Here is a 27,951-nt window from a genome sequence, read left to right as displayed (position 1 = left end):
TTCCTCAGTCTCTTTCTGTAAAGCAGCTTCGCTGCAGTAGAGCTGAAGTTAACCGTACAGGCAGACCGGGAACGCGTCCCGTCTTTCTGTTTGATTGTTCTCCCGGATTTGTCATCAGCTTGTAACCGATTCTTTAATGAACGCACAGCTTAGCATCTCGCGCTCGGAGGAACTTGGACTTTTGTTGTCTCTAAACAAACCTAACGTGACTATGTAGAGTAACTGTTCTCTCCGTTCTGGATTTCGGATCGGAGTACCTTTAATCCTGAAAAAGAGGAGCGCAACAATGGGCAAACTCCAGTCCAAACACGGTAAGAAATATCCATAATTAGATTATAAACATAAAGATGAATCAAAAAGAACCCTGAAAACTAACCGCTGTGTTTTCATCCCTTATGCTCCAAAGCGTGCAAGCGCAGAGAAAACCCTGAAGGTGAGGAAACTTGCAGTGCGTTTAGTGTGATGAAGGCTAATAAATGAGGATAATGGAGTGAACCGCAGGTCGTGCTGGGTATTTCTTGTGGTGATCGGTTCGTTTTCTTGGTGTCTCAGGAGACAGTTTTGTCGTGAACGCCTTCCTGCGCAGAGGGATGGAGGAATGTGAGCGCTACGGCGCAGCGGACCACAAGCTGAAGAGCATGCAGGTACGCACGCGTCTGCCACATTATAAAGGTGTCACAAAATCATCTAAAGACAATCTTTTTCCATTGTTTTGTACCAATTTGTGAAACTGCGGCTCTTTGTTTTTTCTTTTTTGCTCCAGTTTCACTATTGTGATGCATGTGTGTATTTTGCACGATCACATTTTTGCGTGTTTATTTTGGAATGAAGGTGTGCCATTGAGGTGTGTCTGAATTTGCTGATGATGTGAAATGGTTTGGAAGTTAGTTGTTCCCCCTTCTTTTTTTCTTTCAAACTCTCCTGGCCCAAGTGGAAGTGGAATCCGGATGTTCTCAGGCATGCATGCCATGAGGGTACCTGATGACTTTGTCAAGTTCTGGCTCCTTGTTCTTACTGTCATGTCTGTCTTTGGCACATTTCAGTGGCAATTCCCCAGCCAAAGCCCTTTGGAAGGATTATGACAACTGCGTGTGTGCATGTGTGTCTGTGTGTGTGAAGCAGCTTGGCAACAAGAGCAGACGCTCAGGCTGAATGGAAAGGTAGTCATTTTTCGGAGGCTTGGGTGTATAAAGTTTACTCCTGTGGCTGCTGGCAAATGTGACTTAGAGCTGTGTCTTTTTTTCCCCCTCAATGCCTCCTATTCTAGTCAGCATAACATTACATCATTTCACTTAGCATGTCGTTTCTGAAGAATTTTGGAGACCAGACAGAAATCTACTGGAAGTTCACAGAAAACAGTCTGTAAGGTGGGTGGTTTTTAATAGTGGAAGAGTTATGGATTATATCAGGGCTGTAAAACGCCCACTCATGACAAATTAAAAGAGACTGTTCTCTGCTTCAGAAGAGCTCGAGTCTCTACTCCCTGCAGGAAAACCACCACAGACGTTAAGGCTGGCACCTATTAGGCAGCGGATCCCACCCTGGCTTCCATCAAAAGTCCTGCCTCCAAATGGATTTAGTGTCATGAACTGGTTTCCTCTGAACCCTCAATTTATGGTAATCCCCAAATCAATTTCCTCTGCAGTTTATATCAATCCAAATTTTCCTCAAACAGCTCTTCTTTTAGTTTTTTTAGTTAAAATAATAAAATAATGAGTCTGTAAACAAAAGTGCCACGTTTGATTAGTTTAAATCAAAAGTTGGGCAAAACTCTTTATTTTACAACCAAACAAAAAATGGATTTTAGGGGTAAAAAGTGACTACTAAATCAGGTTTTAATCCAAATGTGTTGAAAAGTAAACTTGTGAATCAAAATAGAATAAATCTCATAGTTTGTCTGGAACACTTAGCTCCAGTTAAGTGGAAATCATCTTCTAGCTGAAGGTTTAATTACACATCAAAGATGTTTGCTCATTAGTCTTGAGTGGGGTGTGCTGTGGGAATGGTTTGGTTGTGTTTTTTTTTTATGTTTATAATCTGTCATTCAAAAGATGAAGATTCATTGATCCAGAAAACCTGTTGCTTAATAGCTGCAGCTCTACTTGGTCTGTGGGACTATTGTAAAAGCATGGCAGCTTTTCTGTTGTTTTGATTGACCAAGTTTCTCTTGAATTTAATATTTTGCAGTTTTCTTTGAGGAGAATGACACTAAAATGGTCTGAAACCGAAATTCACAATAAGATGTTAAAACTATCCTACACTGGGAAACAGGAGCCCACATCATGACAGAGTTTGTTACCTTTTACCCAAATCAATATTCAACTTGGATGGCTACGTTGACAAAGGCAAAAAATAAATCATTATTCAATTTTGAAATTGAGCCCAGAAGGTAAACACAAAAGTAAACTATTTTATAACTTTTTTGCACTTTAATTTAGACAAAAAAAGTGTATTTTAGCTTGTGCTAGGACTAATATGTAAATCCTTTTTAGGCTAATCAACAATAAAAGCATTGGCGACTTTAAAAAAAAAACAAATATTAATTTTCACTTCACCTATTTTTATCTTTAGCTGTAAAGACAACATGCAAAATCCTGCCTACACTTGGGCAGACCATTCTGTTTTGAATAGGACTGCACAAATATAAAGGCATATCCTTCCTGTCTAAGCATCACATCTAAAGCGCAAATTAGAGCTCAACACTGCGACATTTTCTTATCCGATGTTGACTGGGATTAGTATTTTCCCATAAGTAGTGGTTGAATTATTGGATTTCATAGAAACAGACTGCAGTAGCTTTTATTAATATGAAAGTGTGTGATATTCAACAGCCACGATTTCAGTTCATCAGTGTTTTTATATCGGAGTTTCAGCACGTGCTTCTCGAGCTGCAGAGGCAGTTGAAGTTACTAATGGTTTTATAATTGGGGAGATCAGCCCAAGCCGAGGTTTAGCGCTGACCACCCCCAACCCCTTCCTATAGCAGGGGAGTAGGATTCCTGAGTCGTCTGGCTGCGACTTCAAAGCGCAAAACTGCGAGTTATAAAAGGACTCTGATAACAGTGGAGGCTCCAGACCCCTCACTCCTCACTTTTCCATCCTGTCCTGGGGGATGGGCTGAGAGGTCAGACATGCAGATTACTTAAAAAAAAATAGAAAAGCTTTCATCAGCACCACAAAAAAATTACGCTTTTTAATCAGTCAAATGAGTGATTATTAAAAAAATGTTTCTGCTGGGCCGGGATTGTTGCCATGTCCCTTCAGATGTGTTTTTGGTGTTTTTTAAAAATGTTCATGACATTTTTCTGATGATGGATGACATATATGTGATATATACGCGTTTCTGGATATCTTTTTGTTCAGATTGTTTGGAATCAGTAGCAGATATAAACACGCAGTTTGTAAAAGCTTGTAGTTGTGACGTAGGAGCTACATCTGGCAGGAAACAAGCTTCCTGCTCCACTCCGTTCTGATGCATCCACTTTTAGACGACTAGATCCATGTATGTCTTTGTTTTCCTCCTCTTAGCTGGCATCTGGCTCAAATAGCTCCAATATTGGTCGTCATTTTAGTTCCTCTGGTAGTGTTAATGTTGGGGTTGTGAGCGGCTGTAAGCCAGCGGGAGAGCGCGTAAACATAAACAATGGGAAGTGGGGGTGGGCTTACTCTCAGTCAATGGTCCCGCACATAACTCAAATGCAAATTTCTAGTGAACTTCTGCTGCTGTGTAGAAACTATGTCCTACAAAACCACACAAGAATTTAGATTTTGGCTAAAATAGGCACATTCATAATTAAAAGACCATTGGGAATGATTTTATGATAGATCAAAATATGATTGGGGTGGGACTTTAAGGGAAAAGTTCAGTCACCTGCTATAATGTAGAGGTTAAAAAAAAGCACCCCTTCCGCTACACATAATGACTCTCCTCTGCAGTTCTTGAACATATGAAATTACTCTTAACCCGTACTTGTTAGTGATGGAACACACAGTGCGGTAAGAGCAGTCCAGAGCCTTGCAGCATCACAGTAAAGTTCCAGCTCAGCCTTTCATCTCCACCTTGTGTCTCCAAACTTGGTCCTTGAAGAGTGTCAACACTTTAAATGTGATCAATAAGAGCTGCATTGGAGAAGTGCTCAACAGAAGATGTGATTCAATTCTGTTAAAGCGCCAAAAGGCCTTAAGATGCAAATTCATTTTCGACTTACATGGCACCTACTACTCAATAAGAAATCGGCTTTAAAAGCATGTTTCCAAACTAATTGCACTCCAGTATATTTATATGTATTATTACCATTCGTTTGGAATTTATGAATAAGACTTTCCTCCTGATACAATCCCCATTCAGGGATCCTGCTCAAAGTTGATGTTTTGTTTGGACAGCTTCGCCGCTGCCTTTGAGTATATCACGTTAATTTTGAGTTAGCGGTATTTGAATTGGATCAGAGGCCGGGATGGCTGTATAATCCAGAGACTCCCACTTGGACCGACAGTTCTGTTTGAGTTTTTTAGCCCTCCGCTTTGAGTTTTAAAAAACTTTTCTTTTAAGATGCCTTTTCCCTGGATGCTGCCTTCAAGCACTGCAAGACTTCTGTCAAGAAATATTTTTGTCAGCAGCATCTTGTGACTTTTTTTTTTTGCTTCACATCATCGGAAACCATGATAAAAAAGGGGGGGGGGGGACTAATAAAAACAAGTAACTGAGGCATTGCCAGAGAACAATACACAGAGACAAAAAGGTGCGCTCCTATATGTTCTGCTTTTGAAGAGACTTAAAGGCATTTGGAGAGTGTTTTTTTTTCCATTCCTTTTTTTTTCTTCCTGAAATTGGCTTCACAAGAAGGCGAGCTGTGAGCCTTCATCTCTGAATGAAAAGCATGTGGCTGGCATCCAGAACAGCGGGGTCTTTCAGCACAGCTCCAGCAGACATCTGTTCCTGGTTTGTACAGCAAATCCTGGTGCAGGGTGAGGGGCTGTGGTGTGGAAGAGGAAAAGGAGGAGGAGGAGGAGTAAGGGTTAGGGTGTGTGTGTGTGTGTTTTTTTTTAAAGGAGATATTTAAGGGTTTTAAAGGTAGAGGGGGTAGGGCATCCTTTGCTTTGGAGCCAGGACAACAGCTGACCAGTCACCTCCCCTTCTCTGTCCTGTTACATAGATATTTCCCCCGCCTTCACCATTGGGCGTAAACACCATCACCTGGTTGCCGTCGTCGACACTCCACCACAGAGATGCTAGCTGTAGCCGGCCTTTCATGCTGGAATGTTGAAGCGTGTGTCACCTGTGAGTCAGAGGTCGAGGCGTCCTGAATGAGCGAGCTTTGTGTGGCCTTTCGCCTAACGGAGAAAAACATTAGAGCACTCCTTCCAGATTAAATGTTTATTTTTCTGAGTATATTTATGCTGTCTCAAGTACTTTGAAGCAGTTTGGCCTCTTTCACCCTGATTCCCCAGTGAGTCGTGCTGATGGGGAAAAAAAGTCTCACCGCGGCTTTTGAAAGAAAATAACAGGGCGGAGACGATCTTGGTGTCTGAGTTGATTAGTTTTTGCAGGTACATAACCAGAACTAGAGTTATTGGTTAAATGTAGCATGCAGGCGCTCTTAATTGATAGAAAAAGCAGCAAAATAGAATAATTCTGGAGAAAAAAACGCGCACTGTTGTAATCTAAACCAGGTTCATTCTTCCATTATTGTCCATAAAAACCTACTTCATTCTCAAAAGTCTTCGTGTCCCACTCTAGTCATCTTTTGATCTATTGTAAAAGTGTTCCCAGTGGTCTTTTAGCCGAAATCAAGAAACCTGTGTCATTTTTTAGGACTCAGGCTGTGTTCGAATTCCCACCCTAATCCCTAACTACTAAAACCCTATATAGTGTGCACTATATAGTAGTTAGAGCGGAAATTCGGATCCAGGGATGGTTTCGGCAGAGCGGCAGCAGTTCATTAGATTCATTAGATAAGCCCGCCCCCTTCCCCAATGCGCAATATTGGGGCTATCCAGGTGTGCGTTTTTCTGTCTGCTCTTGATTTACAACCGTTTGAATAAAGAAATACTTAATAAAATGTTGAGCTTAATTCTCTTTTTATCGAATATTTCCTCCATCATCAGAAAAATACCACAAGAACATATATATCACAAAATGTAATTTTCATCTGTCTTTAAGAGTCGAATTGGTAGATTTTCTGAAAGCTGGCTTTAATAACAGTAATAGGAACGACTTAGCCTTCGTTTTACACATTTTATTAAACACTCCTGTGTTTTGATGGTGAGGCTTTAACCAGGTTAGTTTTATATATATACAGATATAGTACATAACTCACATAATTAACCACTTCAGCGGACATGTTTTAACTTCAGTTTAAAACAAACACCCAACATTTGATGATGAAGCAAAATGTGGTTATGCAAATAAATGGTTGGTTAAGGGCCAAATACAAAAAAGCAGAACTGCTGCCATCTGCTTCTCATGATGTCTTCAAGTCAAACTGTGACTGAAAGGAAAACTGAAGCCCGTCAATCACTAACAACCTGTAGGGTTTGTTTTAAAAAGTTGGAGATGAACTAGCCACGTGTGATGTCCGGACGTAGATACTATTTCAGAGAACTAACATTTAGAAAAGGAGTTTGTTTAGGTAAAGAGGCGTATCATTGTTTCCAACAAGGCAAAAACAAGCTTTTCTTTGACAAACTTTTCACCCATTTGGTTGGAGTTATAACAGGGCCTAGAGGTACCTATACTTTCTGTAACTTTCTTGGACTAAACAAATTCTTCACACATCTCCTCATTCGTTCTGGTTTTAGGGATTATCTTAATAGTCTTCTATCTTTGGAGTTGTATGGCGGTAAGGACATATTTCGCCAGATTTGCTAAAGTTCCTTGTAATGCTACAGACAAACCAAGTATGTGATGCACGCTTAAGAACACACTAAATGGGCACTCTTGAACGCACTTTTAGCATATGATGTTCCCAGTGGACTGTTGCTATTCAATACTAGCCCATGTACTCACAATTGGAAGAGGCTTGGTGCGAAATATCAAATCAGTTGAAATCTTGTGAATCCTGCTCCAGGCTGTTTTTCACAGCTCTATTCCGATATATGAATGACTTGGTGTCATGTAGTTCCAGCTGGGCACAAACCACAATTATAATTTCTACTTCATGATAATTTTTTTAAACGGTTGGCACTTTGGTGTTTTGTACAGGATGCTACCAATACGTCGCTTCCAAATCCATGATTGGTCAAAGTTCAACTGGTTTAACTCTTGATGCACATTTTGCGATGCATAACCGCAAGACTTTTGAACGCGGTAGCCTGAAATGTGCTTATACGTGTTAATGTAGACTTTTCATAGGAAGTCGTGGCTTGAACACACGTTTCCGAAGTCTTCTAGTCTTCGGTGGCCCCAAGCACCGTCACACAATAGCAGTTGTTGCATAGAGTTAACACAGGTGTACACAATACCAGAAGTTTGTAGGAATAGATTTAAAATCATGTTGTTTTTTTTAAATGCCTGAGGAGAGCATTATCAGAACTGTGAAGCAATGGCTGAATGAAGAGTATCTGGAATCTCCAGGTACAGCGAGTCATGCAAGACTCTAGAATTGTACCTGGGAGCTCCTCAGGCTTTATCCCATCATTTTTAATACACAGACAGTAAGTTGAGGAGCTGGAATTTCAGATGCATGTTCATCTGTTCATATTCATCTGAGTTTCTCGAAACTGATGCTTCCTTAACTTAACTTGATCTCTTGCCAATACCTGAAGCAACACACCCACACCGCCGCGGCCTGACTGCGGTGCTTTAAGATCGCTTTTCTTCAACTGCCAACATTGCTAAACAACTATAACACTCTAATCTAGTTTATCTTGAACGTCACTGAAGCACCACTGCAGAAGCAAGATACGCTGCAATGCATTAAGTCCTATTGGTGCGTTTGGAACAGGGGTCCCATTTTGAGATGTGGGCGTGTTCACGCCATGTTGCTCGCAGTTGCAAGCTAAAAAGTGAAGAAGTTGCAAGGCGGGTGCCGGAGAATCGAATGAAAAACACGTTAATCCCAAACGTCAGTTGACACCTGCTGTGTAAACATCCAAATTTACCGGTAGTTCTTCAAAACCTCTCATTCTCCACACTACATCCAGTTCCACTTCCTGCTATTCAAACAGGTATATGCACTCAAACGTAATAGATTTAGAGGTATGGAAACATTTAATAACGGCTCTACAAATTTATGTAAGACTTTCTGAATAAAAGCAGTTTTCCCCAATTTCTTTTTATTTGACTATTAATATACATTTAAGTAATGTTTATCCATATCTCTACTTTTATTTGATGGTATAAACATTTCCTCAAATAGCACCGGCAGCTCAGAGGAGGCTAGAATGTAATTAGACGAGATAAATGACAGTCACTCCCCTGCCTTCATCACTGGAACATATATCTTTGCCCATAAAATGAAGCTTCGTTGGCTTTTGAGACATCTAAGCCCATATTCACAGCTTTAAAGTCACCAACTTGTCGCTTCTTTCATGATATTTATGAGATATCTGTTTGCACACATCACAGAGACCAGTGTAGCTTTATAGGAACAGATGACAGCGACTCTTGAAGCTCTTGTGGGAATATCTCATCTTCCAGATTAGATTTAATGTCCATGTTCTGGTACCACGTGGTGTGACCTGGTACACGCTTGTGGTCAGCGATGAGAGCAGGTGGACCTCACCTTGTCCTGCCGGCTCAGAGCAGCCCCGTGGAGGTTTAACACTGGACCGTGTCTTTACTCTCACTCTGTCAGGGGAAAGAAAATACCTGAAGCTGGAGTCCAGCGCTTAGCGCTGACATTTTTGGCAAAGGCTTCTGGCTTCAAGTCTGCGTTTGATCTCCTGCTCTCGCAGCCAAGGAAAATATCAGGAGACTCAAAGGTTATTACATTTTAGTGTGTAAGGTATGTTTCCACATAAACCCCCCAGTTCTTTTTCCAAGTGGACTTCATCTCACAGGCCTCAGCGCAGACAGGAGAAGAGATCATATTTTCAGTTATGCTAGTTCATTCAGTGATTGTGTTCTGGTATTAAAAAAAAGTCCCAATGACAGTATTGTTGCAAAAATGTGCCTAAGATAGGCTACAAGGAGGGCACAGGTAGTTTCTCAGTCTTGTGAATGAAGCTACCATTCTACATGGTATTTTACAAATTTCCAGACAATGGCAGGACCATCTGTATGTAGTCAGCAAAATCTCCAAATATGAAATGTTTTGTTTGGGGTTTTCCTGCCACTCGCCTGTATTGATTTTTTTTTAATTAATTAGAAAAAAATCATTGAGATTAAATACAATTTTGATTCAATGCTGATTCATTTTTTTCATGTTCCCATTCCAAACCATTGACTGTATATGGGAACTGGACTGAATGAGTGTGACACCCCTCATAGAAAATGACTTGCTTCTGGCTCCAGTGAAATCAAGTTAATTCAGTCGCCAATGCTTTACGATACAGATGTTGCTATGTTGGAACTAGAAATCGTCCAGTGGTTGGGCCAAGTCAGTCTGAGTCAGTGTTTCTATGGCAACCACTCTCGTCAATCAGTTGTGAGCTTGTTGGAAGTCCACACCCCTACTACTGGAAAGCGGGCTTGGGAGAATCAAACGCGTAAACGTGAGACCTCATCCTTTTATTTAGGCATCTGATTGACCAGTTTATAACTTAAATAATTTGCCATAAGGAATAACATGAAAAAAAATGAGGATGATCAAAAAAATATTAAAAAAGGTAGCAGAGCAAGAATGGTTATTCTGACAAATGAAAGAATAAAGAAAAAATAATTTCCCCATTGTGGGATACATAGTCTCATCTTATTTTATCTTAAAAATAATGACTGAGTAATAACTCTTTAGTTCTCAATAGAGATTGATGGGATTTCAGCTTCTTGGAACCAGCGGGTCTTCCTTTTGACAATGTTCCTAAACCACTTTAAATTTGTTGATGAAAATTTTACCAAAATTATGTTTTACACGGAAAATAACCAACCCGTTGAATTGTTAAAATGATTTTTTGTTAAACATGGCAAACTACCCAGGGTGTACCCCACCTTTGCCCAACAGTGGCTAGGATTGGCTCCAGCAACCCCATCATACATCGATACATTAAAAAGTATATATGTGAGCAAACAAGAACTGAATCTTGATCAACAAAATCTAGTCGTATTTCAGAAAAACCATTGCTATATGATCCTGAGATTTTGTTGATTAAGATTTATTTGTCATTTGCTCACATCAATATTTTTTAATGTATTTTTGAACTGTTTAGATTTCCCTTTATGGTCGTTTATAAAGAATTTTCATTATTTCCTTTTCAACATACCCCCACCCAAAAAAGTGGGCTTTCTTGCAGAACTGCTATTGCAGGTCAACACATTTTCCACAAGATCCGTGTTATTCTTCTCCATTTTCACACGCAGAGTGCCGTTTCATGAGATACTGTATATCAAACGCAGCCCAGCTCAGACCCCTGAGGAGCTTTTCTCTCCACTCCGAGCACAGCTTTCCCCAATCCGGGACCCCAGTCCTGCAGATGTGTAGGTATCGCTGTTACTCAGCTCATAAAAAGCCTCGGTCCCATCTGAAAGTGGTTAGCTTTTGAAACACACCAGCAGCTTCAAAGCCCGGACTGGAGTTCAGCAGACGCCATAGACTTGGCCGATTGTCTGCACAAAACCTCCTTTGGGGAAAAGTGGAAACTGTTGTCAGACAAACCTGTAAATGTCATCAAACACCCAGAGGTGGTTACATTTAACACAGGTGGGATGTTTTTTTGTTTTTTTTCTTTCAGGTACACAAATGACCGTGGGGTGAATTTACTTTTGTGTGCTTCGAGGAAATAACAGCTAAGTGGTTCTCACCATCTGCAGCGGTTAGACACCTTTTGTGTTCTTTCTATAAGCGACAGAAAGGGAGGGAAAGGATGAAACTGTGTTGAAAGAGGCCTCTGTTCTCATTTCCTCTAAAGGCAGCCCTTTTATTCCCCCCTCTCTCTGCCCCCCACCCATTTCTTTCCTGCGCCCGTCCACTTCAAAAGCTGACCTGGCCCATGTAACATGTTTACCTAAAGGCTCATTTCAAATAAACAGCAGTTCTGCTTGAGATTCCTTCCCCCTCACTGAGCCTTTTGGAGACACCATCTGCTGGGAGGAGATCCTCCTGTGAGGAAAACGCTCTCACTTAAGTCTTAGCTTAGACTTTTGTTGCAGTGTTTTAAAAAAGCCCAAAACATAAATAACCCACATATAGAAGGTAGCAAAAAAACCTTTTAGACAGGCAGGAGACTTCCTTATAAACCTATTGCAAAACTCCCATCTTTACTAGAGTATATGTTTTCTAACCGGCACCTACTTCATTGTGTTGATGGGGGCTTCACAGATCCTATCACTTTAGAAATGCCAGTGTATCATAATAATTGAACTTTTCCCCCTGACCGTCACATGCTCTGCTCTCTGTTAGTAGTGCCTGATTATCTCCCAGCTTCTAAGGTGTCGTGCACATCAGCACCCTTTGCTTTTTGAAGCGCAGACTATTATCAGACATCAAGTGGCACACACTGCGCTCAAGTGGACTTCCTCTTGTAGGATGGAGAGGAAAAACACTCCAGCTAGGCTGGTTGCTTTGTGCTGGAGATATGATAAGGTTGTAGATGGAGGTTAATGCAGCGCTAATGCGCTCTGGGTTTATATGCAGTCGTTTTGGCAGCTTCTAGGACGCGGTTTTCCGCAAAAGCACCAGGCGTGTGTTGCAGGAACCGATACGGAGGTGGAGTAGGGCTGTGCAGGGCTGAGCTGCCCTCCGCACCATGGCCAGCCTTTTGATCTCCGCTCGGGCCATGGTTGAATTACGTTTAAGAATTTCACACTGGGGAACAGTGTTTCAAACAAACAGCTAGTATGTCAGGTCAGTGAAGTACTCGCATGTGAACCCAAATCCAAAAAAGAACATATGGGAAAATCTCTTTTTTGTTGTTGTTTCCAAAGAAAATGAGCTTTAGTGCTAGTCTGACATCAGAAACGATTAACCATGTCATAATCTTTCATTCAGGTAACTTTTTTTATTTTTATTTTTTTTCCACCACACATTGTCTGATCATCGTCTGTTTTCATCTTTTCTTCATGGGAACTTGCGACTCAATAGCCAAAACTACAGTCAGTGGCCTTCTGGCTACAGCCCATTTCACACATCCAGGCTTCTTTCATGTCATCTGAAGACTGTGGAGTCTCCTTTGCTTCCTGCGTGCAGTAGGAGTGTATTTTTAGGAATCCTTAGGAAAACACTTGGTGTTGACCTTGCGATGACCCCATGTCCAGTTCCAGGCCTTCTGAGGAACTTCACAGCTTGGACTAAAGCTTGTTCTTGTAGTGTCAAGAATTCTCGTGGTCTCTGGGACTGGCAGTCAGTGCAGGCTGGAGCAGACAGCGGTACCACACAGTCCAGGAATGTTAAAGAACTGCTGCAGCAGGGAGGGAGGGGGTAGAAATCCCTTAAAAATGGCAGAATGCATTTTCTAAAACAATGTCAGATTCTAGATATTTAGTGCAAGAACTGTACCAAAAAGGTTTAGAATTAGAACTGTTTACCCAAGACAAGAGGATTCAAGATTCACGTTCTTCACAGTAAAAACAATAGAAATGATTTAAAAGGACATGGTCAAGGAATCAGATGTTCGGCAGATTTTATAGAACACAGTCAGACTTTAACAAAAGAGTTATTTCAGGCTGTCCCTGCCTGCTTGCATTATTTGTTGCATCGTACTGCCCTGATTTGTGTATTTTGGCATCTTTTGGTCCATCAAGCCTGAGTTCCTTCAAGGGTTCAGTTCATTGATACTAAATTATAACAGCTATTTGCCTCTGTTGGGTCAGTATCCCTTCCAGATTTCCTTACAGTGTTGGGGCTTCATGCTACATTACTGATTGGCCACGGCTGCATAAACTCCTTTTTTTTTTGTGGTTGCCTGTGTGGATGCGTTCTTTTCTGTTAGTTACCCACTGGGAGCTGTAACTAACGGGCTGCAGAGCTGTGGTTTTGACCTTGAACGTGTTCTTCCGCCGCTGGAAAACAAGTCAAGGGTACCGGCGTGAAACTTGACACAAAAGTCTTTTAACAACAGGGGTACCACAGGTTCGAGTGAGCTGCCAAAAAAACCCTATATACCCAACCAACTGTCAATAAAGTGTCACGGCCAATTGGTAGCATGTTTCAAATCCTTTATTTATACTGGCTTAATAATCTACTTTTAACTTCTTTGCAACCTTAGGAATTTTCTATCTTTTTATCCTTGTATTTACTGATCCATCTTTTTTACGCATCGCATGCTTATTCACAGACTTAAATTTACAAAATAGAAATCTAAAGGACCACATTTTCCCCCAACTATTTTCAACCTTATCCTACTCCCTCCCCCCATATTTTAGTGTTAATTTTGCACAAAAGTATGTAAAGAAGCCTCTTGCGGTCCTGTTCACAGTGGAGAGAATATGGAGCCCAAGCCAGTTGGGTTGTAAGACAATATCTATTAGTAGAAAGACAAAGATGTCACCTGTCAAGCAGGACTTTTTTTTAACCTTATTTGGGGGGGGGAAAAGCAGCATAATGTAGGAGTAATAAAGTTATGGAAGGACCATGAACCCAAATGACATATCAAACGTCATTTGCATATTATATATTTACTACCTATTTGAGTCGACGCCTGAGACAGAGTATCTATTTTAGAGTTAAAAGAAGTACATTAAAACAATGAAGTATTGCACTTGATTCTTATAATGAGCACTGAAGGTTGTTAAAAAATGGAGGTGACATATAAGCAATGCAGTAAAAGGTTTGGAAGAAAATGTTTGGTTTGTTTAAATGGAAAAAAAAGGGGAAACTAGGCCTATCTCCACACCCAGGAAGGGGATACTAGAGCTGTGGATGGAATTCACCAGTGACTTCACAAAAGTTATGAAAGTTCACCTATTTAATTTTTGCAAGTAGAAAATCTATCAAAAAGACCATTTTGTTTTTTTTTAACCAACATGAACGTTTCATTAATACCTTTACCTTTACCATTTATATTCTTTAAATCTTGGAACATGAACTTTTTCTAAAAACTGTTATAAAATTAGAGTTAATTGGTCTGAAGTGAGCATCTAAACGTTTGTTTCCCAGGAGTCTTTTGTTAGGATTTGATCTTAGATTAACAATTGTTGCTTTTGAAAAAGAATCTTTTAAATCTTCAAAAATAGTTTCGTTTGTTCTGCGTCTTTAGACTGTTTGTTATCTCCCACATAAAGTAAAGGCGGATTAAGTCATTTAATGGTTGCTCTGCAACTTCACAGCCACACGTTGATGTTTCCTCTAATACACAACTACTAGTACTTATGGATTAAAAAAAGATCGAGTTACTGTAAAAATTGATAAATGAATGAGGGTTTGTTTTTTTTAAGAAAAAGGAAAACCTTTTGAATTTTTTGGGCTTTTACTATCTAAAAAGTCCAGATCTATGGGAACATCAAAGTAGCAGATACATATGTACTGTAGACTGAGTACCACGCTGTCTGCAGAGCTCGGATAATGTCGCAGCTCTTCCACACTGATGTGCAGCTGTCCCTCCCCAAGCTCGGTTTGTTGACATTTCTCAGTCACCCGCAGGAGCATTGTAACGCCTGATGTTTCAGCAGCCTGCAACCACAGAGCCTAACCCCTATGATCAGTCAGACCTGATCTTCAAAGCTCCGACTAAAGTCTCTTTCAGGTAAGCAAAATGAGCAGTGAAAACAGTGGTGTTGGTGGTTATCTCGCAGGTGAGAACAATTATTAATGACAGGGTAAAGCTAGACAGACAGCTGGAAAGCTGACACCAATGACAGAACTTGTGCAGATGAGGGCAATTGTGCTGAAACGGGTTTTACCTGGCAGAGACACGTAGTAGTGTTTTTTTTTTGTTTGTTTTTTTACAAAGAGCGTAACTGACAGATAAGCAGCTTGAGGAGTTGATTACTGAGGGCCTGCCTACATAGGATCAACGGAGTCGGTCAGTTTCAGACGCATACACGGCTACCTTTAGATCACCAGAGGTCGGAGTCCAAGCAGCTTCACCCACAACCTGGGGAGCGGAGATCCTGTGGTTGTTTAAGGGGCTTGAGGAATGTGGAACAAATCCCCTCAGCTTTATCAGCCTGGACTCACTCCCCTTTGGCTGGGCTTAAGAGCCAGGAGTCAGTGTGGGAGCTTACAGAATTTCACATGTAGGCCTGAAACACAGCAATATCCTGTCCGAGTTGGCCACTGGTTTTGATATGGATTTCCCTTTATCGAGTGTGTTCTAATGAGTATTTTCTGCCTCCTTAAATGTCAAGTAGCTATGTTTAAAATGATTATCCCAGCTGAGATAAATCTGAGATTAAACAAATTAAACTGACATAAACTGAAGTTAAAATACTCAATATTAAAAATGGAAACACAAAGAAGTAAGATATCTGTCCATCATTACCTTTCAAAAGTTTCAAGCAGTTCATCACTGACGCTCAGTAATCACCAAATTGAAGTTCTTTTCCCACGAGGACTGTTGATGCGGTGTGCAGTATCGGATCACAATGTTCATATTTACTCTTTTGGTCCCTAGCAAGGCTCAATATTTAGGAAATCTGTTTATTTTTATTACCGCGGGTTTCTGGAAAATGAGGTGTGCTTGCGTTCTTTCCAGCTTAAGAAAGGAACTCTTTTAATTGGCAAACAGCTCTGACTTGAGTCCCAGACTCGTCCACTGCAGAGCTTCTCCCTCTTCATTTGAAGCAAAGAATTTCAGCCCCTAATTATAAAGATCCCAAAACATAATTAAAGATACTTTTTATTTCTCAGAATGGGTCTATTATGGAACGGATAAATGTTTGACAAGAAAGCGTTCATATAAAAGTTTCTGTGATGTTTTTTTGTTTTTTAAAGCAGCATTGGCTGTTGGATAAAAGGAAGATGAGTTTTTTTTTTTTTTGGGTTCATCATTGGTGTCAGTGGCACTACATTTTATTTCTATAGTTTATACTCTTTTTTTTGTTTGTTTGTTTTGTTTCTCATCAAGTAAAAACTTACCATGGCTTAAAAAAAAGATGTCAAAGTTTTGACTTAAACCATTTAAAATCTGTTTTTGAGTTGCATGGTTGTAGTCATTTTGGCAGGATATGACATCACGAAAATATCCAGGAAATGACAAATAGGCAAGACAGTTGTTTTACCTCCATTTTTTTGTGTCCACTTTGGGTAAAATAAAATGACAATATAAATGTATTTTTTTGGGAGTTGCTGTAAGTAGCAGTTTTTTGTGTGTTCTTTTTGCATAGTTTGGCTGCAGGTGTGACTTATGCTCAGGTGAAACTTATGTGGAATCGTTAAAAAAAACAAACTAGCAACAATATCAGTATTTGCTGTTCACAGCACTGCAGAAGAAAAACCAACACTCAGTCTTACGCTGGGTTTGGTGAAATTGTTTCAAAGCGAGACAGAGGATGGAGAACTCGACAGATTTATTGCGTTGAAGTGATTTAAAGAGTTTAGCTGACTAGTTAGCATGTTCTTCATGATTATCTGAATAACTGTTTAGATGTTGCACTTCTGAACTTGATTTTTCCTATGTTTCATGAAGCTAAATTAGTCACATCTCTTGAAGCTTTACTGAAAGGGTGTTTATTTTAGTTATAAAGTTGCGCCATTTAGCATAGGCAAGAATGTGGACAAACTTGCTTGTGTAAAGACTCTAGTGGTAAAAGAGTGAACTGCACTTCTCAGTAACTTTGCCTTTTAAACCAGATTTCTTTCAGCCTTGAAAGACTTTTATTAATCTTTGATGAAACTGATCACACACTCAGGCAGATAACAAATCTAAATTTGATCCAATTAAATGAAAATTGTGGGGCCTCATTACCTGGTCACTGTAGAAGCTCCCCACTAGACAGCTGTGGGAATGGCTCTCAATTACATCAGAGTCCTTTCAAAGCCTGCTTCAAGGCGAGCTGATGACAGCACTGGTTGGTCTACCTGTGATGCTACTATTTGTTTACAGGTTACATCAGGTTGTAATCAAAGTAAAAGAGAGATCAGCAATAAGGTGAGAAGGGCCATATTTTCCTCTGATTGAAGCGACTTGAATGACTCTGTGGTTTCTGCATGCCGCTCTGACATAGACAGGAAGGCATGCTCATCTCTCACCACAGCTGTTGTTGAACAAGGACCCGGGCTTCGCCCCATTGATTCATGTCCTGCCAAGGGAGAGGTTTTGCCTCCTGTTTGACCCTCGGAAAGAGCCCTGCAACCCTAAACACTTCACAGCCATCCCAGCTGCATTGGGTTGGTCCAGATGACAGGATGGCATTCTGCACTGATCTGACTTCCATTCATAGGCAAGCATGTTAGGGCACACTGGTCCACAAATATTTGTAGACAAAGGAAACCAGATTAGGAAACTTCTTGCCACTTTTTAATTAATAAGGGAAAAATATCAGGATAAACGGCATTTATACAGCAAAAGCTATCTATACTGACAATATTGTTCCATTATCCATGCTCTGCATAAATTACTGATTCAGAGGAGCTAACATAAGGCTAAAAAGCTAAAGGCATTGGCATGGGGGGGGGGGTATTGTTCTGTTACTGTCTTCTACTAGAAAAGACAGAAGCTGACAGAAGTCAATGAAAATGGATGTTGTGTAACCTAGTTCAGCCTCAGCCCCCTCCCAGCTTTCTCCACCCTCCGTCCCGTCCCATTTGCTGCGCCTCTCTTCAGGATAACCACTCACATCTGGTTTCGAGCCAAAGCCAGGTTGGGCTTTTTTTTCTGGAATGGGGAGATTTCATTTCTCAATGGCCCCATGGCCTCTCCAGTTTCACTCTCAGGAATGCCTACAAAAATTGCATTTTGCTCGCAAGCTATTATTGCTTCTTTTTTTTTTTTAATATATCAATAATATCCCATCCTCATTTTCATTACTGAGGAACCACACACTCGTCTCCAATTAACGTTGGGTTACAGCAGGAATGCTGGATGGCGGACTGGTGGTTATGAAGCCTTTCCTGTGGCGCCCTTTTAAGTGTCAAGAACTCCCACTAATAGCCAGTCAGTATTCATCTCCCGTTTCATGACTTGCAAAACAAAATTACTTGGATGGTAGACCAAGTCTGGATATGGATCTGCTAAAAGCAGAGATGCCTCGCTTTGTAAAAGTCCTTTCAGACTGGAATTTATGCCAAAAAATGTATGGAAAGAAGCTAAATAAGACAAAAAGAATTCGATAGCCTACAGTTTTCGAATAGTTTATTTTTGCTTATGTTTTGTCATATATGATTCTCCAAGTCTTAGGAAACTGTAAATAATATGTTAACTTTGCAGGTTTTGTTTTTAATCTGACTTTTAAAATCAGTTAGATTTTTAAGAAAACGTGTGCACTCTTATTTTTAGGGTGTGAGCTGGAGGGGGGAGATGAGAGAACAAAGATGTGCAGTGTTTTCCAGAGGGAGGATGGGGGGAAGGCAGAGGGAGAAACAGACTGCTAGGGGATGTCTGATGTCACCTGGTAGGGAGCTATGAAAGCTTCCCCTGGTTACTCTACCCCACATAAAAGCCTGACAGTAGGCCGAGGCTTTAGGGAAGCTTGGCAGAACTCCTGCATTAAACAGGAGCAAACATCATACACTCTTCTTTTCTGTTTCTTATGTTGAGGTGTCACAGAGACAGGGTCTGTTTACACGGAACGCTGTCAGCGCATATTTCCATTGCATTTTTTTTTCTAAAGACAAGGCAGATCTAATACCTTATCATTTCCCTGTCAATCTTCTTGTTGTTTTGCTCCCCTCATGTCTTCTTCACACAAAACGCATATATAACCGGTTTCAGGTCAACCCTGTGGTTTAATAAAAAAAAAAAAAAAAGTTTTTTCAGAAAAATGTGTGGCCTGTAGAGCAGTTTGGGGAGTTTTGATAGTGAGAGAATGAGAAAGGAGTTAATTGCACATGTGGTGGGCAGATTTGAGCCCGACACTGTGGGCAACGCAGATGCCATATGTTTGGATGTGAAGCTGCAGACTGTGGTCAGACCAGGCCTGCTCTCTCATTAGATCCCCCGTTGGGCGTAATGAGCTCGGAGGTGGTGCCGGTGGGATGGGGAGGGGGTCGGCTGTGGCATGTGTTCTGCACCAGCCCTCAGCTAGATGTCTCCTGAAACCTGTGGTTTAATAAGAAAGACGATCCCCGTTTTTTTGGCGGCTGTTTGATTGATTCATTTCATTATTTGTAGTGTTGTCTTTCATGGACACCTTCCTCTGAGCTCTCATGGGAACGCAGATGGGAGGAATCAGTGGATGTCTTTGATGTTCCTCTGAGCAGCAGAAGTCTTTGTGAACTCCCCCTTCCCTTATATACTGCCCTTCATTAAGAGACTGCAGTACAAAGAGGGGGGGGGGGGGGGGGGGGGGTAAAAGCTTCCAGTGCAAAACAAGTTGGCTACAGAAACCACAGAAGATGGATTCTGTAAGTGGATTTGTGTGTAAATGCCCGTCCTCATGCTCATTTCGACAATGATTAGAGGCAGCTTCTTGTTTGGGGCCCCGGAAAACAAAACCGACGGGCCCTTCAGGGCCGCTAACCTCCTTTCAATCTCCCGGCTGACAGAAAAGGGCAACAGAGATCTTCCTCTCTTATCTTTTCCCTATCTCTTCTCTTCCTCCTCGTTTGTCTCCTTCCAAATGCCTCTAATAGTCTGTTTCTTTTTTTTTGACCCTGAAATTTAATGAGCTCCCCCTCCTTTTCTTGACTGAAGGTCAGGACCAGATTACAGGCCGGAGGTATCATCCTCTGAAGTGAAGAATAATCGCGGTCTATGAGATTGTTATATTGAACCGCTGGCTCTGGCGCTGCGAGGGAGGTGGGGGCTCCTTCACCTAAACGCATGCAGATGTTCCAAATCCGGCTTGAGCCCGGGCTCCGTCAAAGGTACACAGAGTTCTGTTGTGTTCTAGCATCTATCTGTTTTGTATTTGTTTCATTGGAGTGGGCCTCCTCCAGTCAGTCTGTTAAGGCTTGGTTTCAAAGAGCGCTGAAGAGCTTAGAGGGCTGAGAATGACGTAAATAAGATGAATCATTTGTTGTTTAAATACTTGTGGTTTTGGGGGCCTGTGCTGCACTTAATTTTCATTGTTTCCACAATCTAATTCTAATTAAAACATGCTGGTGTGTGTCTGTTTGTGTGTGTGTGCGTGTGTGTGTGTGCGCATGGGGGCCACACTGCCCTTCCCTCTGTGTGCCTCTTCATTAGCACATATATGGAATGTTTTGTTTTGCTGCTCTGTCTCATGCAGGATATAGCTAATTCCAAAATGACAGCAGGGCCCTTTTTTTCCACTCTTTTCATCCCTTCGTTCTATTATTTTGCAGCTCTGGAAATTGTGTAATCAGATCCATCTTTTCTGTGTGGAAAATTTCCATCGAGCATTGATCCGTTGGCTACAAAAGCTGCTCATTATGGAGTTTATTCTGCATAAACTAAACTTGTCAAATTCGAGTCATGAGCAAGAAATACAACAGGACCCCCACCCCCCACCCTGACACTTATCTGAGGATCTCTCATGCCAGGCGAGATGAGAACAAACAGGTCGCCTGAGAGGGAGCTGCTCGAACGTTGAAGTGCCTTCTGACGGATGCGAGGGATCTGTGCGAAGGGCTCAGAAGAATCTGAGAGCTTGGCGGTGGCCCCCGCTCGCTGTGTTCCAGACACCGAAACACAATAAGCGTGCAGATGTTCAAAGTGTTTGGCTTTTCTGGAGCCTCGAGCCTTCTCCCGCTCATCTGAGTGGGAAATGCTTCAGCTGAAGCTGTTTGTTTTCTCTGCGTCTGTGGTCTGAACTGTAGATTCACTTACATCTCTGACCCTCTCTTCCTTCTCCCCCTTCCTTCCCTCCAATGTGTTTCTTCCCTTCCTTTTTCTTTCCTTATCCCAGGAGTTTCCAAACAGGGAGCTGAAGGAGAGCCATTTAACCGATCAACATTGTCCTCTAGAGGGTAAGTGTACAGTTTCTTCTTTTTTTTTTTGAAAATGTAGTTTTGAAACATTTCTGGGTAGAGTGATGCTGTAAAACATTGTTGCCCGGCAACTTAAGTTAAACCTCATTCAATGTGAAGTGTCTTCTGTGGTTTAGACACTGCTAATCTATTAATGTCTTTTTCATAAACATATTTTTCAAAGTAGAAAAATCCGTTGGGATGAAAGTTTCCTCTTGGAAGTTCTGTCTAACCTGGAGTGTGAATTTTTTGTTTCATCAGTGGTTCTCCCACCAGAGAAGGCTGAGGGCTGTGAGAGTTACCTGCAGTACCTCAACGCAGAGGACGGAGAGAAGGAGCCGCTCAGAGAGTCTGCCAAAACGCCCGGGAAGAAGCGCATTAGCCTCAATGTGAATATAGTCTTGCATAAGCAAAGTCTTTTGATGTTTCTTTTGCAGCAAATGGCTAAGAGATAGTCCTGTAATCGCATTAGGGTCACAATTCAAAAGCCAGAAAGAAGTGGTGAAAGTGACTGTTTCGGGGGCAAGAGGCCCCATTCCAGTTTCAAGCACTTTAATAATTAACATTTTAAAAGGTATATATACATTTCTCAAAGACTGACTTTTAACAAAGTGTTCTAAATGCAATAGAATAAGAAAAGAAATTTTTTTCAGCTGAGAACAAATGCAAAAAGAAAATACCCAGAATTTCAGATTTCAGTTCATTGTAATAAAATAAATATAAAACTCGACAGGACATGTGGAGTTTTATTTAGCTTATTTAAGGAACTGTTTTTGTTAGGAACATCTTTTTCCAAAGAGAGTTTTTCTGAAACATGACAACAGGACAGAAAAATTGTTGGAAGGCAGCCAGTGAGACCCTTGAAGAGTTTAGGATTTGATTGACACCTGTCAATCTAAAAAAACACATCTTTGTTTGAAACAGTCATGTGTAGCATAAAAGACCCCAACTATAGTTGCTTAAGATATTAAATTTAACCACAGAGCAATAGAAGTGGAACTGAACTATATAAATACTTGTTTCTGTTTAAAGTTAGGGGTTTTCACAATGGAGTTAATGGTTACTGGCTAGTGTAAAAATCTACCTAATGGTTCACTTTTTTAATATATCCTGCAGAAATTGAACTTTTAGGAAAAGGTAATGCTCCTCTGCTGCCCCCTGCTGGTGATTGGCTGCTTTGCTAAGCAAAAGATTTAAAAGTTGACAGCATTTGTTTCAAAGAATCCATTTACTTTTTAGGACCTGGAGTGTGATGTTTCTGTAGAGGACGGAAACCGTCAGGAGTGGATCTTCACGCTTTATGATTTTGACAACAGTGGGAAAGTTACAAAGGAGGTGAGCATCTGTTTTCTCATTTGTCTTCGGCTGTCTATGCTTTTGGCCAAATTAACATTTGTCTTCATATTACCAATAGATTTCAATATTTTTTCTTTTTTCTTTTTCTTTTTCCATATGCTAAATGTGGGACAGTGACATTTTCATTTCTTGCCACACAGGACATGTCGAGTTTGATGCATACGATTTACGATGTGGTGGATGCCTCAGTGAATCACTCCTGCCATAACAAAAGCAAGACTCTGCGCGTCAAACTGACCGTCACTCCTGAACCCAGATGCCACAGAAGAGAAGCAGGAACAGGTAAGATATATAGAAGTTTTCTCTGACATCCCTTTGAGCGTTAAAACAGTATGCATGTTTTCCATGTTTTTTTAACCACATTAATATTTCTGTCTTTGCTGAGAGTGGATTTACGACCTTAAAGAGCTACAAACCCTTCTTTAAAAGGTTGTTAAAAAACATTTCTGATGAAATCACTCTCTGTTTTGCATTGACTTTCACTTGTTTTTGTTTAAACCCAGTAAAAGACCCACTCCAATAAAAAAAAGGTGTTTTGGGTGTTTTTAACATGGTCTTGTAGCATTTTTCTCATGATAGAGGACATATAAAAAGAAAATTAAGATTAACAATGGATGTCTGAATATTTCTTTTTCAAATCATGGTGAATCAGGAGCAGATGAAAAAATGCCGTTGGAAAAGCTTGTAGCTGTTACGCACAAACTCCAGTCGGCGGGCCACAAGCTCCGTGCTCCGCTCTATTCTGATGCATCCACTTGCAGACAAACAGATCCACGTACATCTTAGTTTTCCTCGTCTGAGCTGGAATCTGGATCTAAACTGTCTGGATAGCTCCAATATTGCCCACTATTTTTGTTGGCCTGCCAGTGTTAGGTTGGGGTTGTGAGGGGCTGTAAGCTTGTGGGAGATTGTGTAAACAAAGGAATGGTGGGAAATGAGTGCAGGCTTACTCCCCGCCAACAGTGAATTTCTGATGAACTACCGCCGCTCTGCAGAAACTATGTCCAAGAAAACAGCGGTGTCTTAAATTTAGCCTAAAAATCGCAATATCATGATTGAAAAACCGCTGGGAATGCTTTAAAAATAGATCAGAAGATGATGGGAGTGGGAATTTAAGGATAGACTACCCCCTTGACTCAAACAGGCGAACAGACTAAGCATTTAACCTTCTTTCTTATGGTGTTATACTGATAGTATGGAGTAAGATTCCCTTCTCATAAGTATTTTGAAATTGTGATATTTGATTTGATTTGATTTGATATGGTTTATTTAAAGCAATCAAATAGAAATAGAAATACAAAGCAATACAGTCATCAGTTATACATTCATACAGTAACTAATCAAACTTAGGATAATTAGGCATATTAATAAATATTGCTTGAAAGGGAGTGGAAGGAAGCGAACTTATATAATCCCACCCCGTTATACTATAACCATTTTATTACATGATTACATGATATGATGTCCACATTTGAAAATAGGTTTTGCAATTCCAACAAAACATGATGTAAACAAAAAATAGCATCATTTATGTCCTCATTTTATTCTGAAGTTGAAAGATGTTAAACTTTTGCACAAACATGTCCTTAATCAGTCCCTAGTGTGCAAGCAGAGAACCTTTATAAAGAATACAGTTTTTAGACTGAACTTTTTTTTTAAATCACTAGTTTTTTGTTATCATTTCTTCTTAATACTAGAATGTGACAGAAATTGTTTGTATCTTATTTATGTGAGCAAAGGAATTGTTAACATATCATGTAATGATTTAGGGAACACCTGAGCTGTTTTAAAATGTTTAAAAATATCTCTATTAACATAGAGTAAGTCCATTTTGTGTTTATGAATTACTACAGAAAGAAAAATTGGGAAATGTGAAAAAAGCTTCTCAGAAATAATTGATTCATTAACATACAACATTTGTAAATAAACATGAATAACCAAATACATGAATGCCATCTTTTGTTCATGAGAATAAATCAAATCTAAACTGGGACGTTTGATCATTTTGCAGACATATGTGATGTCAGATGACATCTTTACACTGACGATAAGGGTCTAGTCGTGGAGGATGCTTTTTTTAACATTACTGTAATATTTAGTCATTCACACTCATCACAAAACTGCTATGAGTGCACTCTACTGCAGTCAGGACTGTGGGTTTTTCATGACAGGGTAGAAGTTTTTTAAATACAGTTCTAAAGGGACAATTTGATTTTCTACATGGGAATAGGCTTAAAAAGCTGTGTGTTTTAATGTTAGATGCCATCTGAAGGGCAATGTTCCAGCTGTGCCAGTGTTGTGCAGACTTAAAGCAGCTTTAAAACTCATTTATTGATCATGTGAACACAGATAAAGACTGAGATTGTTGGTCTTTTCTTTCTGCAGAGCGTTGCCACCAGGAAGAAGGTCGTTCATCTGACAGGCGCCTGTCTGCACACATCAGGTCAGTTTTATTTCTCTATTTGCTATGTCCTTGTCAGAAACCTGATCTCAATTTTACAGCAGGTGTCACCAGAACGACTTTTCAAGGAATTGTTCCTGGCAGTTTCAACAGGTTATTGCCAATAATGCAAAAAAATATTTATTATAATATATATACACATATAATATATAAAAAATATTCCATAAAAACAGAAAAGTCAAGCAAAGAGTGAAAAGTGGGTATATTGTAATAAGCTAGGTAAATATGCTGCAGTTGCAGCCTAACAATTCAGACATCAGGTTTGGTTGTGACGGTGCTGATTGTGTCAGTTTGTGTGTCAGTTTGGAGCTAAAATGACCCTTAAGAGGCCTGTGTGAGAAAGCTGTCAAAGAACCTGATGGTTCTACAGTGCATGCTGGGAAACATCTTGGGATGCCTGCTGGGAAAACAGTCCACGGTTATTTTATTCCCTCCCTCCCTCTTGAGGCAGAACAAATGAACCAGGGAAGGTTAAAGCGAATACTGCTCCATTTAAAGAGGATGCTGCTAGGGAGCTCAACTGTTTTTATTTTTTTTATTTTACAGTTATTGACCAAATTCTAATTAAATTTTTTGTTTTGGATTTGATGTTTAAATTTCTGCAGAGGAGCTTTTTACAGAAGAAATTACTGAAATTATTTATTTAGCGTGTATTCAGATCTTGTGACTCATTTACATTTTAAATATCTTAGATAACATTTTAAATAATAAAAATAAATGTAATAATACTTTCTACACTCACCTTACAGGTACTGCCAACTCAGCTATTTAAGGTTTTCATTTATCACCAAAAAAAATATCCTTATCTAATATAGGATTTGTGTGTCTGCACTGAGAAACAGAGAAGTCCGGCACATGTAAGCACACTGACAACCTGGTTATCAAGTTCTATCAATTGAGCAAAAATGTGTTAAAGTGTTTTAACAGATGGATGCACTCCTTTGGTTATGCAGTGATGTACAGTATAACAGGGGCTTTAGATCCACTTTTTCTATATGGACAGTAAAAGGAAGCAAATGCATTGTATTCTCAATGTTTCATTACTCGTCTATAGCAGCAAAACACAGGCCAGTGAAGCACCAGCCACTGAGGGTCAGCATTACTGTGTGGATGAGAACACAGAGAGGAGGAATCACTACCTGGACTTGGCAGGCATCGAGAACTACACCTCCAGATTTGAAGGTGAGTGTTTCTTATTGTTTTGGGATCTTATTTAAAGTTCTCACTTTGCAAAATGGTTATTTCTCAACATAAAAAGCCAATTTTTAAATGTATTTTTATTCTTTTTATTTCCATCATGTAGAACCCAGTCCATTTAAGCTCAAGACAATAATCTGTCATTTAAAAACGACTTTCTCCACTCCCTCAGGAACAACTCCAGTCTTTCCACCTCCAGAAGCTCATGGCCGAAGTTCACAAAACCAGAGCCGCTCACGCTCTCAGGAGCCTGAAGCCCAGGTTGTCCATCAGCGCCGCTCACAGGTCATCAGTGACAGCTACAATCCTGCAGAAGCTCGAGGAAAAAGTACTCAGTTTCTCAAGTCTCCTAAAGGAACCTACAAAGGTGGCGGAGGAAATAATGGGGGCAGTGGGGGTGGAAAGTCCACCAAATGCCACGGCTATCATCCGGCACTGCAAACCGTGTCACATGGCGGCAATGTTTCAGGCCACGGAGGTCAGGATGTGTACCACATGCCGCACCATTCTCAATCCTCCAGCCACCACCAGCATCCTCTGCAATACAGCCACAGTAAACGCTTGAGGGCCAAAACCCGAGAGGCCTTGTCCCCAACCAAAACCCCTTTGTCTCTACAGTCCCACCCCCAGCAGCAACAGCCTCCGCTGCCCTCTGTACTGCCAAGTCTGGAGAGGGAGCAGGCGTCCGGTCCACCGGGGAGTCCAGGCTTTGTGGTTCCCGTTGTGCAGCGTCACGAGCATCACCACCACCACGAGCACCACCATCACCACCACTACCACCACTACCACCAGACATGACAGCCCTCTGTGTGCAGCGACTGGAACTGTACAGGACCAACCACAGCAAGCCACACCAGTGTGACGGACTCAAATCCTCCCGTGGGGATGTGCTAAGCTCCGCCCACGTCGTTGTAACCTCCTCCTTCAAGCTATACTTCTACGTGCTGGGTGTACAGAGGAAATGTGGACCATGACGGAAGAGGAAAGTGGCCAAAAAGATGTTTTGTTGTAAGGAAAGCAAGGTGGAGCAATGTATCAGTGTTTTTAGATTCCTTGCAGGAAAGATTACTTTGGATATATTGCTCTTTCTCTTCGGAAGCCGTTGATGAAACTCTGACTAGAATATATATCAGAGTAGTAGTGACGTTTTGTGAAACCTCTCCAAAAGAATAAAACAGATCTCAGGTGTAAAGTTGCTGCTTCTCCTAAGCTTTTGACAGAGGCCCCTCTCACATGGACGCCTGCTGTTAACTGAGGGGCATTCTTCACAGATGGGGGGTGAGGTTGGGGTGGGATGGGGGGTTTTGAAATCACCACTGCCAGTTTTTAATGCAAAAATATCCTGCTATATGTATTATAAAAAATCTATATATGAAAACACATTTTACTGTGTAACTCCACTTTATGTGCGTATGTCATCATAAACATAATTATGCATATCTGTATTGTGTCTTTTATATATTTTAATAAACATTATGAAATTCATTAATATTGTTGCAGAGATGTCCTTTTTTTTCTCCCTTTGTAAATTAGTTTTAAATAAAGCTTGATGGTTTGAATGTGAGCACCATATTTGCAACAAATAAGTGATTGGAATAAAGAACAAATTAAAGTAGAACACAAATAAAAGGTTTGCTAGAAAAGTGATGACTTGTTATATGTCAAGCCTAATCCAGGCAATTACTTGCACACACATGAAGTCCTTCAAACAATGGTTAGACTTCATCCTACACAGCTGACTAAGTAAATTATCCGAGTGGCTCAGTTTATCAGATAAAGACATTCACATTCTTAGGTGTAACCCATCTAGAAAAATGTCTAGGAATTTAATGGCTCCAGGAATATTTAAAATAAAGCTTCAAATGGCTTTTTAGT

The 27,951-nt window shown here is 40.5% G+C and overlaps 1 protein-coding gene across 2 annotated transcripts; it reads left to right on the top strand.

The window, feature by feature from the left end:
* Positions 1–11: 11 nt before the first annotated feature.
* Positions 12–27,565, top strand: nkd2 (naked cuticle homolog 2). 2 transcript variants are annotated; one of them, XM_011485194.2, is made up of 10 exons: positions 12–311; positions 407–433; positions 553–644; positions 21,002–21,062; positions 21,324–21,451; positions 22,302–22,397; positions 22,559–22,700; positions 24,804–24,861; positions 25,937–26,061; positions 26,249–27,565. In XM_011485194.2, the coding sequence occupies exons 1-10, from the start codon at positions 287–289 to the stop codon at positions 26,872–26,874; spliced, it is 1,380 nt and encodes a 459-aa protein (XP_011483496.1). In that variant the 5' UTR covers positions 12–286; the 3' UTR covers positions 26,875–27,565. The 2 variants fall into 2 exon arrangements, with proteins under 2 accessions (XP_011483496.1, XP_011483495.1); XM_011485193.2 differs by having other exon boundaries at positions 25,934–26,061.
* Positions 27,566–27,951: the final 386 nt, after the last annotated feature.

The sequence above is a fragment of the Oryzias latipes genome, chromosome 16, assembly GCF_002234675.1.
Source record: "Oryzias latipes chromosome 16, ASM223467v1".
NCBI classification, from domain to species: Eukaryota; Metazoa; Chordata; class Actinopteri; order Beloniformes; family Adrianichthyidae; genus Oryzias; species Oryzias latipes.
Note: the sequence above shows the minus strand (reverse complement) of the source record. Positions and strands in the feature narration are given on the sequence as shown.

Coding starts and splice junctions, on each gene's coding strand:
- nkd2 (XM_011485193.2), top strand. CDS start 287: ATGGGCAAACTCCAGTCCAAACACG. Junction 21,452..22,301: donor AGAAGCGCATTAGCCTCAAT/GTGAATATAGTC, acceptor TTTACTTTTTAG/GACCTGGAGTGTGATGTTTC. Junction 22,701..24,803: donor CAGAAGAGAAGCAGGAACAG/GTAAGATATATA, acceptor TTCTTTCTGCAG/AGCGTTGCCACCAGGAAGAA.